Source organism: Lepidothrix coronata, unplaced genomic scaffold (assembly GCF_001604755.1).
Source record: "Lepidothrix coronata isolate B3197 unplaced genomic scaffold, Lepidothrix_coronata-1.0 Scaffold16, whole genome shotgun sequence".
Lineage (NCBI taxonomy): Eukaryota > Metazoa > Chordata > Aves > Passeriformes > Pipridae > Lepidothrix > Lepidothrix coronata.
Genome location: NW_016690196.1, coordinates 82789 through 104211, shown reverse-complemented (window position 1 = coordinate 104211; position 21423 = coordinate 82789). Strand labels below are relative to the sequence as shown.

General features: G+C 36.9%; 1 protein-coding gene across 2 annotated transcripts in view; it reads right to left on the bottom strand.

The window, feature by feature from the left end:
* Positions 1 to 3713: 3713 nt before the first annotated feature.
* Positions 3714 to 21423, bottom strand: part of CHRM3 (cholinergic receptor muscarinic 3) — a 42223-nt gene continuing 24513 nt past the window's right edge. For both annotated transcript variants that reach the window (XM_017806575.1, XM_017806576.1), the window contains exon 2: positions 3714 to 8282. In XM_017806575.1, the coding sequence (XP_017662064.1) occupies positions 6461 to 8282 (1822 nt within the window). In that variant the 3' untranslated portion in view covers positions 3714 to 6460. The remainder of the gene's footprint in view (positions 8283 to 21423) is intronic.

Here is a 21423-nt window from a genome sequence, read left to right as displayed (position 1 = left end):
CTTCACTAGCTTGGAAAAAAAAGTTAGCTATCCTCATCACAGTTGGGCTAAATGGTTTTATCACCATTTTCGGAAGGCCTTCCTTTAAGCCAGCATCACACATCCCAGTTGAATTCAGTCAAGGTTTTATTGTTTACAAAACCAGAAAGAGGTGAATGATCTAGATATACTCTGTATTTCTTAGACCTATTAGGCAAACAAGGTTTTTAAAGCTTTCACAATTCCAGCTGTGGGACTGGCACACGAAAAGTATTATTCCATGCAACAGAAAGGGCAGAGCAATAGGATAGGGTGAGGGAGGATGGCAATTTTATTTTTCTCATTTCTAATGGGATGAGTGTTGTTCTTATCTTAAAGAATTTGCAGTGGTAACTTGCTTTATATGTTTGTGACATTTGCCTCAAACTGTTTTCATAGTGACTGGTTTTCTCTTCCCAAGCTGAGACACTGACAGTGATGTTCACATGAACATAGGAGTTCCTCTTATGTGAACCTAGATAGAATCTACTTTAAGAGGCCTTTATTTTCCTATATGGTAAAGGTAGGGTGATTTTTTTTAAACTACCAGAGTTAAACCTAGTGAAGCATTGATGCAGTAGCTCACTACTGCAGCAATGCTTTCACTAAGTGAAATCTGGTCATGCATTTCTAAATTTTGGGTAATGTCTGAGGAGCCAGCACAATACACTGAAAACACCACGTCCAGAAATAAAGAAAATGCAATTGTAAAAATATGCACTAAGGAAGGATGTGGAAACTTTTCTTGTACATAAGCAGAGCAGACTAAAACACAGTTTCACTGTCCAGTTACAACTGATGAGGCATCAAAGGCAGTGTTTACCATTGCTGACAACTTCAGCATAAGTTTGTATATACATACGTATACATTGCTCTAGATGCGCGTACTTCTCTCTGTAGGTACATGCACAGTACAGTCATACATATGTTATCCTTCTGAGATATATGTAGTGCATAGAGATGTATAGGTACAATATGCATACCACATAATACAAGTTGGAATAGATAATGAAATAAGTAACACTTATCTTAATGCTTTCCCATGTTACTCTTCCCATTTTTCAGTCTCTGCCAGGGTTGACTGAAACTCTCCCAAGTCATTTAAATATCCAAAATTAAGAAAAAAATCCTCAAGCACAACTAGGAAGGTATCTGGAAATAACTACAATGATCTTTCTTGAGAAAAAAAAAATTACAATCTATTATATTTTGCATGTACAGTATGGATTGTGAAGAGTAGTCAAAGTCCTGAATGCCAGTGTGGCACATCTAATGACCCTGCCAGTTAAGACTGTGAAAAATTGTCAGTGGTACCAAATACTGTGATGGTCAATCTCAACCAGTTGCAGTGCCACAGTGTACAACATGAAATAAACATAGTGTTTAATTCTAAACATTTCTATTCATGCTGAACCTGTTGCCAACAAATAGCATGACTGGATTATCTATACTCTTGCTTTAAAAGTTGAAGTAGAAAAATGCCCAAGTATCAGACATTACAAATTAGCATTTTTCCCAATAACTGTCTGGCAAGTCCTAAAAGTAGAAGTAGAAAAGTGTAGGACTTAAAAATGATCTATGCCTGATATGAGGAAGAACATCCTAATTAAATAAAGCTTTTAATTCCATGAAAACCTGAATGTCATACATGCTTTAGCTAAGCTTCCAAACAGAAGCACTTGAGTATCATGGGAGTGTAGTGCATGAGAGAGAAAAGGCAGACATCATTATGAATACCTCACCTTCACCAGACATCTCTACATACCCCTGGGGCTCACAAGAAGCAATCTACAAATATGTATCACTTTGACCTGCTCCCAGAAGCCAGTGCAGTGGTATTTGCATGGGTAGACACAGAAAAGATAAAAAGAATATATAAAATAGAAAATCACAGAAGCTGGAAGCAAGTTGTGAAAAGAGACAGTAGATCTGCGGAGGTCAAAAAATATTCAAAGTTATCACAATGAATATGTACTTTTTTAAAATTTCCAAATGCATTAAAATACATGATGATTCATGAAGTGGGTGAAGTTTAAGCTAGTGGGGGCTTGGCAGAACATCCTTATGGAGAGATCATCCCAGGAGTTGCAAAGAAGGTCAGGCTTGGTGAACAGCCAACTTGTGGCAAAAACCATTTTTACCAATAAGGACCTGGAATATATGAATCCTGCTCCATCTCTTTTTCATGTTCTTATACATCTTTAGAAAAGAAGCATCAGGTCCCAACATTACAACTGCTGGAATTAGTATGGTGCCTTCTGATAGTCTAAGAGCAGATAACTTTGCATAGGGGGACTGTGAAAGGAAAGAAAGCCTGGTACCGAGAGAAGCTTGTAGAGCGTATTTTAGGAAGACTCTAGGAGCCATTTGGAGGAGAATGAGGGTTTAGAATCTCAAATATAAAATTGAATAGGGATGCATAGTCAGATGGGCAAGGGGCAAGTGAAAAGCAGTTTATAAATAGGTTAGCATGACACAGCATGACCATCCCTACCATATATATGGTAGCATGATGGTAACTGTGTCTTCAAAATTACTGATGCTGCTGAGCAGGGGAAAAAAAAGATAAAAATTTCCTTTGATGTTCACACTCCGTAGAGGCAAACCAAGTGTACTTTGGCACCTGTATTCACTACTGAGATACACAAGGTTGATAATGAACTAAGATTTTCTAGAATATTATTGCAGAAGAAGTAAGGAAATATAATAATCAAGACAGTAAAATAAGAAAGTGAAGTTGTACATAATTGAGAAAGGTCATCAACTGTCTCAGAACATCTGTGTGGGTATCCTTATGAAACTGCCAGAATCCTTTAGGACATTTATTGTTTAGGTTACCCTGATCTGCATGTTTAGATCCTGGAAACTATTCAGGCCTTTCCTATATTTGTTTAGTTTTAGAACAATGCCACACTGATTTTCAGTTTACCTTTGCAGAAAGGGTGTTATGCTGGGGTAGGAAAAAGTGCTTCATGTACCATGAGCCCTGTTCCTGGATCTTTGGATCAGATATTTCCCACTGCCTATACCAGTACAGAAGTAATAAACTTCTATCACAATTTTACATTGAGAAAGCCGAGCAAATATTTTAAAGTGTTTTGTTGTCTCTTCAGAGGCTGACAGTGATTGGGGTCTATTCTACAAAGATTTCTCCAGACTGCTCAATGGCTCCTGTCTGGCTATCGCTTCTGATTTTTGGTTCCTCTTCATATGGAATCTAATCTGGTATTATTGCAATTAATGGGCACTCGTCTCTGAAAATGCAGCTTTCCACGTGAATAGTGTTAATGGGACTGAGCTGTTTGTCTATCGTCAGAGTGATGCTTTCTACCGTGTTTCTGACTTAATTTTCCTCAAAACAGATGAACTATTGCATTATTTGTATTTCTTAAAAGCAATGCAGTGTCAGATTGTACCTTCTGGTCTCGCACTGTTCCTCTGCAAACTATTGTGTGTGCCTGTGTTCATAAATAATATACCCACTTGTGCATACAGCTAAAATTTTTGTGCGTGCAAGGGTTTTAAGCAAATGCAGAGACATAAAATAAAAATTAACTTGATCCCCCACTGTAGTTATAACACAGCCAAATCCTTAATATTTTATAGTGCATATTCCATTAAATAAATAACTAAATTGATCTATGCTACAATATGTGTATACATACACATTTTATGATGCCTGTAAATAACATTTTAAAGCCTGTTCACACATCAAAAGACAGGTTTTTTATTTCTCTGTTAAAACAATCCAAGGATTTAACTCTTCCTATTATGTAAACAGTGGTGACGGACGCTTTCAAGGAAGCTTAACTTCAATAAAAATAATAGTTTCCCATTGTAAAATCAATACTAATATACCATAAATCCCCCTGATGAACTCTGGCTTCCTTACATGCTCTCACATTTTGTGTATTAGGGGCACAGCACTACTCTAGATATTAGAATATAATAATATGGCAATATATATAGATATAGATATATATTTAAATGTTAAAACATTTGTAAGGTCAACTTGAGTAATGAATATATTTCAAATACATGCTTCTTTCTATAAATAAAGGTCATTAATTTTCTTTGCAACACAGGTGCCTTATAAGGCTTTGGTTTTATGTGGCTACCAAACTGGTAAAACAATTCTGGTATCTTTAGTTCAAAATGCACTTGTGACTTAGGGATGAAGCTTTAACTTTTTCTGTATTTTATACTAAAACTTGCAGTAGAGTTGCAATATTATTTATGAGATTACCTTAGGGTAGACATTTTAAACAACTCATACAAAAGAAAGTATTTGTTTTAGTGACAAGAAAGCTAGGTATAGTTTATTCATTTCTCAAGCAGACCTTTATGAATCACTTTAAAAGGACACTACAGCTGAAGACTGAAGAGCAATATTTATCAACATTAAATAAAACATTTGGTGAAATATGTATAAATATTTCTTCATATGAACATAACACAAAATTAAATAGTTCAGATACACAGACACCATTTAATATATTTCCACTGTTGTCAAAATCATCTGTAAACACCATCTCACACTGAATACAAAAGCAGCTTTAACATCAGTTCTGTGTTCACAACACTGATGCCCCTTTGTAAAATAAGATATTTGTTTTGTTTTATTTTCAGCAAAATAAGAGTCTAAGCAATAAAAAAAAGTTTTGGTCAGTTCAAAGGAGAATACAAAATAATCTTTCAACATGTAACTAAATCAGATTTAGAGCAACAGTTTAAAGTACAATCCTTTCCCCAGGGGACCTCTGACTTTTATATGTGACTTTTTATGTGGTGCAGACCACATCACAAATACCAGGAATTACTGGTTATGTCTAAGCTATAAATATTAAAGCCCTTTTAAAATTGTCTTTATCAAAAATTGCCAGGTTAGAAATTGGCAATATCACATTTTTCGCAACACCGAATAACCTAGCGTCAAACGGATTTAGGTGCGCTTCTCCTGATGATTTTAAAACAGGTTCTGGAAAAGAAACACTTTTTAGTGAGCATCCTTCATGTGCAAATATAAAGCATTTGCATCTGAAGATCACCTGGGCAGACAGTGCAAGCAGGGGGGCTCCACCAAGTTTTGTCAGAAAATTATAACTTGAACTTTCATTGGTAGCTGTAGAGATACTGCACATTAGATCAGAGCTGGCTCCGAGAATCGTGGTGCATCCACATGGTGCAACTCAGGATGAGGTGTTGCAGCACCCGTGTGTGCCACAACAGCAGCACAGACCCCCCAGCATAACATGGGGGTTCTGCTGATGGTTGTGCCTGCCTGGCTCCTGAGCAGCTCCCTCTGGGCATCAGTACTGTGCAGCCCTGATCTGGAGTTCCATCATCCTACGCCCTACAAAGATAGCTTCAAACTCTTTCCCAAATGTAGCCCTCAGTTCCTTTCACGTTTCTATCTTTTAAAGAGGTGTGATCACATTCTGGAGAGACACTATGCTCAAGATTAAGGTTTTACTGGGCATCTACCCCATTATAAAATTCTGTAGACTGTTAGGCTCACAGGCTATACTTTGGTTCTCTCTTTTTGAAATGTGGACATCATGTTTTGGTTCCAGACTTAAACTTGAGTTTTGGGTGGCAAATAATGAACTATATACATATAATATGATTTTCTGACTCCTTTTTAAGATTTCAATCACATGAAATTATGATGAGGGGTCCTGTAAAACCTAGAACATTAGGTCACCTCTTTCCCAGTATGTGTGTATTTTACATGTGTGAATGTATGTTATGCATACATACACTCTCACACACACACATATATATAACATGAGCTGCACACATAGATACTTGGAAATCAGGAATCAGGGGGACAATTAACAATACACCAGAAGAGAAGTAGACAGGAAACTCTACCTGGACAACAAGAAGCAATTTTTCAACCTATACAGTCTCTCAAATAGTTTCATAATCCTGTTTCACAAGCTTGCTACCTCTCTATGTAACTTGAATAGAAAGATGCTGGATTCCTTGGAAACAGAAGAGTTGGGCTAGCTAAATGTGCTTACCTGAGATCTCAGAGTTGATTATGATCAAAGAGCTGGGCAGATAAGTAATGGGTTTATAACTGCTATACAGCTTCTTGCAAATTTGTAGGAAAACTATATTGAATATTTCATTCCTTAGTAAAAACACTGAAGTTTGTTAGTTTTTGCTGAATGCAGACTTCATTTTTATATTAAACTGGATTTATTGAAAGGATAAATAAGTCTGGCAGCTGCTTTCATGACTTGATATTTAAATCATAGAATCAGCACCCTGGAACCACCCTCCCACCCCAACCCATCCCGTCATATTCCTTACTATCCTGTGTCCCATCCTGCCCTGTCCCGTGCCGTCCTGTCCCGTCCTATCCCATCCCATCCTGTCCCATCTCATTCTCATCCCTTTTTCATTGGTTTTTTATTGTTTAAAAAATACTATTCTATGAAGCCTCCCTAGGGATCCGCTTATGAAAAATGACAGACTGCCTTTGCTGATACTGCTGTTTGCGTTGTTTTCGTTTGTCACACTGGCACAGCAGTAGCATCTTGAAGGTGTTTCTGAATGTCTTGTTACACAGTGCATAGCACATGGGGTTCACCGTGCTATTGATGTAGCAAAGCCAATACCCCAGGTGCCAGAAAGTTTTGGGGATACAGCTGCAAAAGGTGTTTGCCAGAACCATGATGTTATATGGGGTCCATGTAATGATGAAGGCAAACAAAATGGCACTGAGTGTCTGCGCTGCTTTCTTTTCTTTGATAAGTGACATTCGTTTTCGCTTTGTGATCTGACTTCTGGTCTTCAAGGCAAACTTCTTTGCCAGCGTTGCTTCCTTGAAGGACAAGGGCAAGGTTGCAGATGTCTTGGTTACTGATGAGATGCCATCAGAAGCTGCGGTTGTGTCTTCTGACTCTGGCTCAACTGGAATCTTAGAAAAGCTCTTTTGGAAATTTCCACCATCCTGAACACTTTTGGGAGGGTGCGATTTTTTTGGTTTCTTTTCCTTAGATTCTGTGTGGGATTTCTGCAGTTCATCCCCTGACTCATGCAGATCTTCTGAGGAGGGTAGTTTTGTGGAATTGAGGATAGCACTGTGACCAGGAAGCTTCAGTACGATTGAATAGATGGCTCTGGTCTCTGTAGCAATGTCTTCTTCATCAGAGGAAGCTGAATTTTCAAGGGAGGCAGCAGCATCGTTGTTGTTCCAGCTGTCACTGCTGCTATGATCTTGATCTCCCTGGTCGTTGTTGGGTTCCCAGCTCTTCATTGTGAGCCAGAAATGGCAGCGTCCATATTTCTTTCGAGTGGAGCGTTTCATGCTCTGCCGTTGCAGCTCGTAGCTGCTGCAGCTGCGGGAGCTGCCGGTCTGGTGTACAAAGCGTTCTGCCTCTGCTTCGCTGCCCGAAGCCTGTAGCCCTGCTAACTCTTTGGTGCGTTTCTCCGTCTCCTTGTAGATCCTCCAATACAAAATACTCATAATGGTGACTGGCAAATAAAAGGCAGCTATGGCAGTGCCAAAAGTGATGATAGGTTCACTTAGAAACTGGATGAAACATTCATCAGGAGGCACAGTCCTCTCCCCTACAAAATACTGCCAAAACAAGATGGCAGGGGCCCAAAGAACAAAAGAGACTATCCATGCTAAACCAATCATCACCCCAGCCCTTTTGGTTGTTCGTTTGGCTCTGTATGTTAGTGGCCTAGTGATGGAAAAATACCTGTCAAAACTTATAACAAGGAGATTCATGACAGAGGCATTACTGGCGACATAGTCAATGGAGAGCCAAAGATCACAGGCTAAGCTTCCCAAAGCCCAGTGGTCCATGATGATGTATGTTGTATAAAGATTCATGGAAAGAACACCGATGATCAAATCTGCACAAGCAAGGCTCAACAAGAAGTAGTTGTTGACCGTTTTCAGTTGTTTGTTAACTTTAAATGCAACAATCACTAAGATGTTTCCTATGATGGTCACCAGGGCAAGGATCCCCGTGAGGAAAGCAATCAAAACTACTTGCCAGACAGTGTGTCCACCCAGAGGGTCTTTGCTTGTGGTATTTAGGGTCATGTTTGCTGATTCCACAGTGGAGAAGGTAAAACTCTCTGTGGTCTGAGGGAAATCATAGCTGCCAATGAGTGATGCTGCTTCCTCAAGGAGTCCTGGTCTGTGCGAATCTCTCTTCCAGAAGGAGCTCACATTTGAAAACAGAGGTGAGGATGAACTGTTATTTTGCATGATCATTGTGGCTCTCTGACATAGTCTGCAGTGGAGAAAAACCAAACAAAAATTAAGTGAACAAGTGAAGATGGTAAATAGATAATCGTCCTCATACTCATACATAAAATCACTTCAGCACTCTGAAAGGTGTCTTTAAAAGCCAAGATGCCTGTCAGACATTCCAAGCCAAATATGTATGTGGTAGTACTCTGCTTTCTGTTGGTGTTTAATCTGAGCTCTTTGTACTAATCACATTGCGATTCCTTACATATATTCAGTCACAGAAGAATTAAAATCCCAGGAGAATTTGAACCCACAGTAGAATTAAAACGCCCTCTAACTCTTAATTAAAACACTCCCTGATGGATTTGCCCTGAACTCAACATCTCAACAGTCTACCATCCTGGAGCTAAATTCTAAACACATGCAGCCACAAATCCTCCAAGTTCCAATCAATGCTGGTGCCCAGTGCTATCCCTGGCACTACCAAAAGACAGACCCAACCTCTGCTAGCCTCAGCTATAGCTAATTACAAACAAAATTATTGTTCTGCCTTACCTTAAACTATAGAGATGCAATCCAGTATCACTTCACTATGTTAAGCTATTCTAACCTGTGAGGCTGCAAAGCCCTTTTCATTTTCATCTACATTTCAGCTACCTGCTAAAGGTACCAAAGTTTCTCATTAGCACTTTTTGCACATGACACTATTCATTTTTCATGCACGTTTTTATACTTAGACTAAGGATTTTGTACATCTAATGACTTCAAAATGTCTTTGGGGAAACATGGTGAAAGTTCCTTTTAAACTATGGTCTCTAGAGTAAGGAAAAAATGTTTGGCAGAGGTATGTCAAAGCAATCGTTAAACATTTTAGGAAAAGAGGAAAAAAACATCAAAGGGATAATTAAGCCTTAATCCTTTTCCCAGAGTACTATAATAAAATGAAGACACGCTCAGAATAGGAATTTGCATTTCCCTTATTTCATTAGCTTCTGTGGTCAGCTGACTAGATTCATAGTAATTAATCAATTATATCAAGAAGCAAGAATTATGATGAAAAAATCCATCATCAACCATAAATGTTGAACAGAATATGCTGTCATTGTTTGTTTTCTAAATGTGAGTCCTTCTAGAGTCAATCCATTATGGCATGAGATAATAACGAGTATCACAATACACTGGTGTTACACAAAAAGATTTAGCCAAAGGAGTTTTTTGTTCTTTTTGTTGTTATTGTTTGTTTTTTAATCAATTTCTAAATTCTCTTTTCACTTGAACTGTACTTGGTTTTGTTACCAAGCCATGAGATGCTACGTGATTTTAAATGGAGCAGTTTCATTAACATATCTAATAAGTAGACCAACAGTTCCTTCCCCTCACTCATGCACAGTAACACAAACCCCACACCTATTTTAAAATCTAGCATAAACGAGATATTAATGTTTTTCTTTATTAATAGGAATACAAGTTTACAGTGATGATGTAACCTTGCACTTTTAATGCACTCATCATTGTATCACACAGAATATGAACATAATGTGTAAATACTGCTCTGGTAAATCACGCAGTTAAATTTTAAGTCTTTTCCTGAAAGAAAGATTGAAAACTTGGAGCAGTTCACCTTCTAAAAAGAAAAATGGTGAGATTTTTATTAACTGTAAATTAACATTGATAACTTTGATTTTCTTGAAATTTAAGGACACTGAAACTAAAACTATCTTTTATCAAAAAACTTTTGCATTCCGAGTTTTTTTTTTTTGCAAAGTTCATAGGAAATACGTGTGCAGTTTCACATGAAAGTTCAGGTAAAAAAAAAGACATTCTGAAAATTTGTCGAGCTGCTTCTCTGACATAACGAATGAACTTTTCTGACACAATTTCACCACGTCCTTGCCATCTATTAGAGAATCTCTGGGACAGATCATGTTTCTTTTTTTTCTTTCTCAAGATATATTACTTCTGACTATGGAGCTGCTGTAGGGCAGGCCACTATCATGCTGTTTCAAAGAATCTGAAGAAGTCAAATCTGCACTGTGTGAGAGAGAGACTCACCTAAACTACAACAATGAAACAAAAGTCTGCAGAGAGTAATTTTCATAAGGGCAAGCAGAGGTCTAGATGAGGAGCATGCTCTCTTGTTTTGCATTTGTACCCCCTAAAGCTCAATTTCTTTGCCTTGGCCAAAGATGACATTCTTTTATACATCTTTAAAAATGGAGATCCCACATACTCAAAAACTACAGATAAAGGCCTCTGGAAATCCAGTGTTCTCCTTTGACAAAGATACTGAAGCAGCATTCAAGTTTGGCTTGCCCCTTCCAATGTGTGAACAAAACACACAGTTAACTTGTGAACAATCACTTAAGCAATTGTTGACACTGTCCTTGCCAGTTGTTTATGAGCCAAGGTGGTTACTCACAGTCAGGAAAAAACCTTTAACTCAAACAGGATTGCTGGAAACCATCCTTCTCGCAATGTTTTATTTAGGAAGCAGTCTTTTCTTTCCAGAGCTGTCAGAGAGGATGCGGTCAAAACCAGAATAGTATGAGAGAGATCTCAAATAATGATATTTGCTAAATATATGCCAGAAATGATTAATGTTATAGGGTGCAGACCTTCCTCCACTCACACAGGGACAGAGAGCAGAGGATGCAAGCCAGAAAGCATCCGCTCTGCAGCCATAAATTTCTAAAACCTCTACAAGGTAACAGCCAACATAGTTATGTATTGGTTGAGAAGTCTGATGAGTAAATTTAGATGACTACAATATTCTGATGCTTTTTCATAAAAAAAAAAAAAAAGACAAGCTGGTATTTTCTAACACACAAGAAAGGACCAGGAAGAAGAGATATATCTATCTATATCTAATCTATCTATATCTATCTATATCTATATCTATATCTATATCTATCTCTCTCTATCTATCTCTATCTACATATCCATATCATCTATATCTATATCCATAACGATATCTAGATATACAGATATATAGATATACATATGAAGGAGATAAAACTTCCACTACAGGGCATAGGAAAAAAAAACAATATCACTTAGAAGTGATGGTAGAAAACAGTATTACTAAGAAATAAAAATAGGTAACAGTTTGGTAGTACTTCCCATTTTCACTGCATAACACAACCACAAACTAATCTGAGTGTTAGCCTTGGAAGTCCAAAACAAATACCACAAAATAATACAAATAACCTTTCAAAATTAATGTGTAAATACCACACTATCTATCACTAAGTCCACAAAACAATTGTGAACTCTGTTTGATTGTAGACTTTGAAATGGAGTTTCAGTGTAAATTAACCAATAAATCCTTTCAGAAATGCCATGTTTCAAAAGACTCATGATGAGGAGGCCTGGCAACACTGTTATTTAGCTGCAGTCTTTCAGGTGCTGAACAAGTGCTGAACCAAACCTTTATTTCTTAGGTCAGTTCTCTCATCCCTGGACTTCAAAGTAACTTCTCCAAGTCACAGTTTCAACGAAGACCTGAACAGTCCTTAGCAGTCCAGTAACAGAGAAACTGAGAGCAACCCATCCACTGTCCCCTGCTGCCCAGTGCAGAGTCCTGCATCTGGAACTTTTTTAACTCCTTGGGGATTAAAGGGACCCCTAAACTCCCATTGACTGGACTATTCAATAAAATGAGAGTGCTAGCAGGAGTATAGTCTTTTGTTATCCTGCCTCTTCTACAAGTTCCTGTAATTGAACTGTTTAATTCAATAAAAAATATATAAACCATATGTTCATCTACAGAGAAAAAGAATATCACTACCACCACCACTGTAACAGGCCAGATCAGCATAACTGGATTTTCTTGCCTTTAGGAAGCCAAGGCAAGCTATGTTATCTGTCATTCTCCAAAGCTACCATGCAGTTTCTGCTTTCTATATAAGAAGTGCTACAGGGACAGAGAGTGTCCTGGGTTTGACAAGAAAACAGTGGGATCTGCAGTGCAGCCTGCCAGCACCTACCCAGAAAGCCAAACTCAAAGACAGAATGATGTGTGACCAAGTGGGAAAGCAGACATACATACTTTGGTAAAACAAACAGTGCAGCACTGCCTGAGTGAGGCAAACAAACCAAACAGTGAAATGATTATAGGTTTACATACTAGGGTAAGAGTTTACAAACCATTGGTATGATGCACTACATTACAATTTCAAGCCAGGAAGTAACAAAAGAAACTTCTTTTAGCCCAAGAATATATAATTACCTACCTAAGATTACTGCAATGGTATTCCCTGTGGTTTCCAGGTTTTTTTGTTCTTGTTTCTGTTTTTTAATAGAATCTAATGAAAGATACCAGCTGGAGAACACTAGACACAACGTACACTTCCCAGCATTATTCAGGAAAAGCGCAGGCCCAGTACAGACAATGGCTATACAGACTTTCACACAGATCCATCCCAGCGTATCTCTGCTCCCTAGCCCACCAGAGGGAGTGAGATAGATATCCTACTAAGACCAATTGGAAAGGAAGGAGAAAGCAGCTACAGAAATCGTCACTAATTTCCATAAGTGGGTATAACTAAGAGTTAAAGTCTGAATTTTTTTGATAGTCTAATTTACTGCATATTACTGTAAATAGAAAGTAAAATAGAATAGACAGTGGTAACAGTTCTGTCACACATTTTCGGTGCATTTAATTTCTCTTTGCTTACTTTATGTTTCAGTGCTTTTGTGAATACTCCACATTTTACAAAACTTTTTCTTTTCCTTAAACTCCCCTATTCACAACAGGGAAGTATGTTTTTCTTGCTGTCCTTAAAGGGCTCTAAGATGCATTTTCTGTGAAGTCAGACAGCACTCTATGGGCTTGGTTATATGTGAGCTCAAAACCAGCAAGCCTTTACAGTTCAAGAATTTCACATCTCATCTGTTTACACAGACAAGAAAATTGCTTGCTTTATTTTCCCATTTTCTTTTGCATTGCTATTATATACACATTAGCCTAAACAGCAGATAACTCCATGCAGTGATTTATAAAAGTCTTTTCTAACATAGAGAAATCAAGCATTCAGAATGCTTAATGCAGTTACCTAAACTAACACAGATGCTTTGTTCCAAAACTATTATTTGGTGAAATAAAACTATATATCTGAGTTTTTAAGTTTCCCTAAAGTTATTTGCAAGATTATATATACCAATTTTTCAAATCACACAAAGTGTTTTTTTTTTCAAAATACAATAAATAATTTTAAAAACTTGTAATGAAAAAAATGAAGATGAAAGCATTCACAGTTTTACATTTATTAAATAGTAGCTCATATCACTTTAAGTTAGCTTAGCACAAGGTGCAAGATTCCATATGAACGTTTATATGATAACAGGAAGTAGAGTGTAATTATCAGTGAATAGGACCTCAGATTTACCATGACTTACTTGCACTGATGATTAAAAACATTACACTAAATATAGTTTTGCATCTTTGCAGAATGAGAATACAGAGCCATAGAAATCAATCCTGACCACTGTTGTGCATGTTCACAGTAGATACAAACAGATGACTGATAGTCATACACTTTTATATATATTTGTGACAAGTATGTGTATACATAGCTGCAGATGAAAGTACATGTCTATATACATATATGTGTATACACACATGCACACACATATATCTGCAGCTATATATACACATACCTTTGTCACATTATTCCAAATATCGCTATAAGGAAAGACTATATCTTTCACTAATTATCTATCAACTTGATACAGATAAAGTTCAGTCAAACATATTTTAGTAACACTTCAAGCTCTTCCATTTTGCATTCATAAATATGCTTTGTTTATGTTTACTAAAATTACCTAGATTAAATTTCAGTGCTTTAAAATCACTTTTGTGATTAATGAATTAAATTTGCCTATTATTTGCTTACTGTGTTGCTGCTGTTAGTGTGAGGTCTAGCATAAGCAAACTAGGAACTCATTTCTAATCATATATATTGTTTTCACTACTTTGAAGAGTGTTTAGAGAACCTAATGCACAGCATCAGTCTACCTGATCCATCTCCCTTGCAACCGTGCAGTGAGAAGAAGGGAGCATCCCTCCTGACAGGGAGAGAAAGGGGAACACTTCAGGAATTACCTGAAGTGTTCTTGCTGGGACACCTAAGGGTGCCATGCTAGGAGTACCTGAGGCTGCCTACCTGACACAGCCAGGAAATTTGCTGTCTAAAGCTGGGCCATGGGAACAGTCTCTTTCATGCCTTAACTTGCCAATCAGCTTTTGCCAGACATCTACCCTCTCCTTCACTTGGACTGAAAGATTTATGTTCATACTGCCCAGATGCACCTGTAACATCCTCTGAGGACTTGCTTGCTTATGCTTTGTTTCCTCTTACAGTATTTGTTCTTCCAAACACCTTACTTCATGTAGCATGAACCCTTCACTGAGGGTTTTTATATTATGATAGAAATGTAACTTTGAATACTAATGTGTTTTAATGGTCAGTGATTTGAGTGGAAACATCTGCTTATTTATATGGACACAAACATAAGAATAAATACTGTTTTACCACTGGACCAGAGAAGAAAAACAAATCTCAGATATGTTGCATATGTCCAAAAACCCAGATGTGTATTTCTGATCTCTTGCACTTAAGATTTCCATTAAGGATTGATTTTTTTATACAAACTGTATAATTCTCTTGCATAATTTTTTACAAATATATCATATACACCCTAGTCTGCATAGCTAAGAGGACAGAGATTTTCACAGACATAAGCATTTACTGAATAAGTGTTTCTGTACTATTTATCATTTATATAGTCTTTAGTCTCAGTGACCTAAAACTCATACCATGACTTTTAGTTTCACAATAATCCTTTCTTGAAATTCTTGCTGAAGAAAAAGTTCTTTTCTTTTTGAGCAAGTGCACTTAGTAATCATTGTCCAAACAACTCCTAGAGAACAAAGGGAAATCTTCAAAAATCTGAGCTTGGATGTGTCTATGGTTTTCAAATGCATGAAAACCAGAGCAAATCAGGTCTTGCTTAATTAAGATTACACTAAATATTGACTATCAGATCAAAATTTAAATCTAAGAGGTGTACTTCTACAAAGAGAGGAAATTATTTAAATTTCAGGCAGTTTCTCTTTCAGAGAACTTTATTAGAATTATAGACCATCTGTCTAATTGTAATTGGAGAAAACAGACCTGTGGCCTAAAATAACCCAGAATTACAAACAAATACTGAGAATTTTACTCACTTTGAGCAACCCACCGACTTTTGCAGGTATCTGGGGACAGGAAGGTTTGGCCAAAGGGTTGGCTTCGACATTGAAGATAAATATGGTATTAGATTGAGATGAAAGAAGAATATATGCCATTCAGTTACCTCCTTTATTTGTGAGCGGTACATATTTTTTCCCTTGATTAAAAACTATCCATCTTAGAGACTTCATTTCAATATTTTATTACATATGCAATTTTTAACAGAGTATTTATTCATAGTTTTTATTTATTATGATGTTGAATCAAAGTAGTGATCTAAATTTTCAGCTATCTCTTTATTAAATACTGTCCATTGACTCCACAGATAATGACTCTCCCAATGAGATATTAAAAATCACATTAAAAAGTTGATCATGGAAAATAAAGTAAGGGGAACTCTTAGAATTAAACATATTGTTCTCCCAGATGTTGATAAATGCCAGAACTGACATGGAACTGACATGGAAAAATACGTGTCTAGATAGAGAGAAAAAAATTGCAAGCCTTGTAAGTAAATTCTTCCCCTTATAATGAAATAGCATCTTTCTCTACAAAAGTAATCATGTTTGAGCATATTAATATAAAGAACAACTCATTATCAATGCTAGATAAAAGAAATAAATTTTATTATGTTTCTAATCCTCTCCTAATTTTAGTAATACTTTTAGTAATACATTTAAATTCCATATTTACTGTGAATATTAACCTTTAAGAACCTTTACAAGGAACAACAAACCTCATAAGAAGACCTCTTTACTATCTTTAATGAAACTGCTTTAAAACAAAGTAATCAATTGATTATGCGATAAAAATAAATACATTTTTGCTTTTTCTGTTTGTTCACTACAAAATATACCACCAGGGAAAACTGGAATATGGTACAAACATTTTTCAAGTATCAAAAAGTCCAAGAGCCTGGACACTGAGCTTCAAAGAAGCTCGCCTGACACACTTTTTTCAGTTTTATTTGTCTGCAAGAAGAAAATGAAATGACAATATGTCTGTCAACCCTTGAAACCAGAAAATTGAAAATACTTTTTTCTGGAAACCCTTTTCATGGAGGGAAAATAAATACCCCACCAAAAAGAAAAAGTAAAAACCCCTCTCAAACCACAGATTTTTTGTCGTTTCAAAACAGTATGCTTTTTTCGTTTGGAAAGTAAATTCATTTTCTGTTAACTTCAAGTTGAATCTTAGTTATTTTCTGACAAACAATACTGAAAAAAGAGGAGCTCCATTTTATTATTTATTTGGTGGGGGGGGAAAAACCCAAACACTTCTATTTACATCAAGGCCTGGCATAGAGATACTCAAGTCTCCAGTCCAGATATGTTTACCTCGTGTCAGGTCCTGTCATATGAAAGATCGCTAACATGCAGCATTGAAATGTGTTAAACAAAAAGAGTTTAAGGTTCCATAGAGTCTCAGAGAATCTAAACAGTTCTAAAATGCACTATTGCTGACCACTGAATTTTCTACTGTAACTATGGCACTGCATGCAAGTGCTAAAAGAGCAGACTAGCTACTATAACTTTTGTTGATAATGGATAGGGTGGCAATTTTGCATAAGATGCAACAAAGTGACTTGAACAATGTTAGGAAATGCTCTATTAAGGGAAATTTATTGTTATTGGCTTTGGTGATTGAAATATTATTGCCATCTATTGTGGCAAAACCAATACTTCCACATTGGACAGATGGTTTACTTAAAAAGCTGAAAGAAAAAAAAAATCTTTTGAGAGGTTTCAGCTAGAGGAGGCAAATTACTAAGAAATAGCTATTGGCTAATGAAATACACATAGCTATTTGGACACAAACTATTTAGATGGAAAAGGAAATTTTATGAGAGAAACTGTCAGAATGTTATGATTTTAACATAACAGACTGTTTATTATTTTTTTTAAATAATGCCTTAAAGCATGCAAACATAATAATGTTATAAAGCATTGCTTGGTGCCAAGTGAAAATTGTCATAGTTGGTCAGAAAATGACATTTTCAGTGTATTTATTTAATTGTATTCCAGAATGGAAATTCCTAACATCTGGGATTTGGGGATATCCTTTCATACTGATAAGCACATTAAATATGCTAGTAATTTAATGAAATGGATTTACTGTCAGGGAGGAAAAGAGGTCTGTAAGTGCCCTTTTTATGAATTATATTTCTTTAATACAATTGCAAGCAAAATGCTATGCTACAATTGAAACAGAATATTTTCTACATCAATGGAGCACCTTGGTAAATAATCAGGGAAAAAGGGAAAATACTTTTTGTTTCAACATGTCACTCAAAATTATTTGTACAAACACCATGTTTTATTATTCACTGGTATATTTTAAGTCAATCTTTCCATCTGTTTAAAAGTGCAGTTTAACACCCACTAGGTGGCACAATAGTTATTGAGAAGTGAAACTCTGGACTTCACAACAAAATCTTAACCAGTCCCTCATAAAGCCTTTGTCTTAACATGGAAATTACAAAACAAATTATATCTATTCCTTGATATGGACAGCAGCTAAAAGAAATGCATGTCATCTAAGAAATGGTCTGAATCAAACTAGCAGCCAAATTACCAAAAATTGTGTTCCCTGCTGTAGTATAACAAATTCTTTTTTTCCTGGAATAGTTACATCTGCAAGTCCTAGTGGAATTCGTAAATTAATCAAAATGGCCCACTCCAAACTCCAATCCCCTGTATGCACACTGCCAGGAATTTTTAAAGTCTGAGAAATCAACTGTAGCAGGCACTACTAATGCATGGATTTTAATGCATGCGAGCAATTATTCTTTAGTGAGATGCAGACAAGTAATCAAATAATGCTACAATGCTATGCTCCTTTTTTAGGTTATGTTTGCAGGGTTTCTGGGTTTCTTTTGCTTGTTTTCTTTTTTGAATTACAGAGCAAAGACATGCCCATGTGGGCATGTCACTAAATGGAGACACCCCCTATGAAAACAGACCTGACAGAGAGGGAGGAGGTGCTAATGAAAAATTTATTTTTAATTATGTACATAAATGCCTTTTTGTAGATGTCATGACAGAGTCCTCTTCCTACTAATATTTCAGTAGGTTTGCTTTTCTACTTGAAATATATCGCAATATATCCCAAGAATTTAAGTTTTTGAACTACAGTTTTAAAAATCACTACTAGTATAGAGAATATGCATTCACAAAGCAATGATTTTATTCAGTGTGCAAAATGGGACCTGCTCCACCAATTCAATGCAGTTGCACAGCAGAACACTGATTTCTTTAAGAACCTCTTGCCTGATGCTTGTAGGAGGTTTGTACTGAAGAAGGCACAAGATTGAGGAGGGAAAAGGCAGAACTCAAGGTTAAGGAAGTTAAATGTGGAACTCAAGTGTTTTCCTAATTCTGTCACAGGATTTCCACACACTACAGGACAAGTGTATGCAATCTTTAAAATAACATCACCTTACCTTGAAAGGGTAGTGCAAAGCTGAATTTAGTAATTCACAGGCATTCCTCAACTTTCGTATATGCAGTTTTGTAAAATGAAAGATCTTGAACTATATCTTTGTAGGTTTTTGTCTACATAATTTGAAATGTTAAAATCATCCCGTCAAAAAAAAAAAAGACCATTTTTATATTCAGCAACTATATATTCTTCTATTACAGTACAAGCTTTCTACTCCCTATCTAGCTAATGCAGTCATGGTACTTTGTGCTCCCTCCTTGTTGCAATTTCTGAGGATTCATGCATTCTGCACATGGCAAATAGAAAGACATGGAGATATAATTACATTACCTGTAAAGGTTCCTATCTAAGTAACAGGATTTTGCTTCCAAAATAAGAAGGTAAAGTGGGCTAATGATTGTTTGCATTTGCTCTTTCAAGCCTATAAAACCTGCATTTTGCAAACCCATTACAATCTAGGATAATCACCAAAGACTAAAAATCAGGAGTCCTAGCTAAATTAGAAGGAAAATATTTCTCCTAGTTCTGATAGAGTTGCTCGAATGGCTAATATAATATATTATTTCCAGAAAGGAAGTGGAAAGCTAGAAGGAAAAGAATCTGTACCTAGAAAAAATATCTCCTGCTCCGAAAGGTCAGAGGAATTTTAATGTTTGAAGTAAGAATAGGGATGCACACTGCACATCATTTCACAAAGTCCCATTGCCCCAAAATAGAAGCAATAATGCTTCATTAAGTATTTCCTTCCATTCATCTGTATCTTTGAGTTGCCCCACTTTTATGCTTTGGTTAGCCAGGGAGCTGTGCTTCTAGGTTGCTGTGGGTCTATCTGACCAATTATTTTTTAGGATCAGAAAAGAATTCTCTGTTTCGCTGCCATTCAGGAGCGTATTTTGTTTGTTGTTCTTTTAACCTTTCTTGGCAGTCCTCCAGGGATACATGTGGGTAAAAGCTCCTAGGACTGAGAAGTCCTAATTAGGTAAGTATCTGCAGCAACCCATGGACAAACTCCAGAAAAGATAAAAGGATTTTGGATTTCTGCTGGTGGATATCAGAGCAAAGGACAAATGGGAACTTCAGTTGCTGCTCCTGGTACTCTCCTGTGCCATTTCTTCCGGGATTAAAGGTTTACTGTGAAAAGGCCAGCGCAGGCTCTTTCTGTGGTTCTCCTGCATGATCTGAGCAACAGCTCTGAGAGGAGTTTTAAATTCAGTACTACCGGTTTGCAGGACTTGTGACCTGTTTTCCTGTATTCAGCAAGAAACTTGTACTGCAGTGTCACTGTGTTCTTCTAAGGAAACTGCCCTGTGGGCCACGGGATGTATTTTGGTGAGAAAAAGGTGCAGATAGGGTTTGCACCCAGGGCTGGGATACAAGGGGAAAAGTGGAATGGTCAGCATAAACTGCACATGCTTGTGAATGCTTGTGTGTTAAAAGCTCCTGGAGCCATGTGTGAAATTTCACTGAACAAACAAAACCAATCCAGATAAAGATAAAATAAACATGACTTATAAAATACAGTAAAAAGATGTATGAAGATGCAATGTTCTAACTCCTTGGAATCTGAAGTCAAATGGGAAAGCAGGGAGGGCATGGAGGCAATCATTCCTTTCAGGATAAGGATTCTTGTAACTCAAAGCAGCAGCAAAATCACTTGACGTAAAAAGACATTTCTATTAGATGGAGCAGCAATTTTCTGTCATCAGTTCTCTCTCTTCCTATGGTAGCTCCCGTGGCCTATTCTGAGAGGAAGGCTATTACAACCACAGCTACAGTCAGGAGAGGAGTCCAGGTATAATGAAGTGAGCAGGCCAAGAACAGTTGGGGCTTGTACCACCTTTCTACAGAAATAAGCATCTTCAGCAATGAATTACTCCAAATAAATCAAGAAAAAGAATTTGGTTGAGAATGGCTGGGAAAAAATACCTCTATCCTAAAAAGATAAATTTTTATTTCTCATGGCAGAAATTCAAATTCAAGGAGTGGGAAGAGAAGAACGAGGGATCTGTTAATAATATCAGAATTTTACAGAACAAGACAAGTGCAGAGAGTTGTTTTGGCATATAATATAAACAAATCAATGTCTTATTTCTCTTATGTGTGACAACAAAAGTGCCAGTGATGACCCTTGTGAAAAGAAGGAAGAAGCTACACTGCCTCCCAGACTTTCAGGAAACCCACACTTTGTGTTAAATAAATATATAAAATCCCTTACCCACTTATATCAGTTTTATACCATTTTGGCTGAGGCTGAGATCTGATCACAGATGCTTGGCACAGGAGCATGGAGAATGGAGCTAAAAAGAGAATCAGGTTTCCAAAGAGACCAGGCATTACAGTGAAGCCACTGAAGCTGCAAGCTGAAGCCAGGTGATGGCAAATAAATACGTGGGCTTCTGAGTCAAGTCTTTCTTCCTGGCACTCCAGCTGCTGCAGACAAAGCATCTGAACAAATCCATCATGCTTTCTCCTGAAGTAGTCATTGCATGGGACCTCTCTGATTCAGTA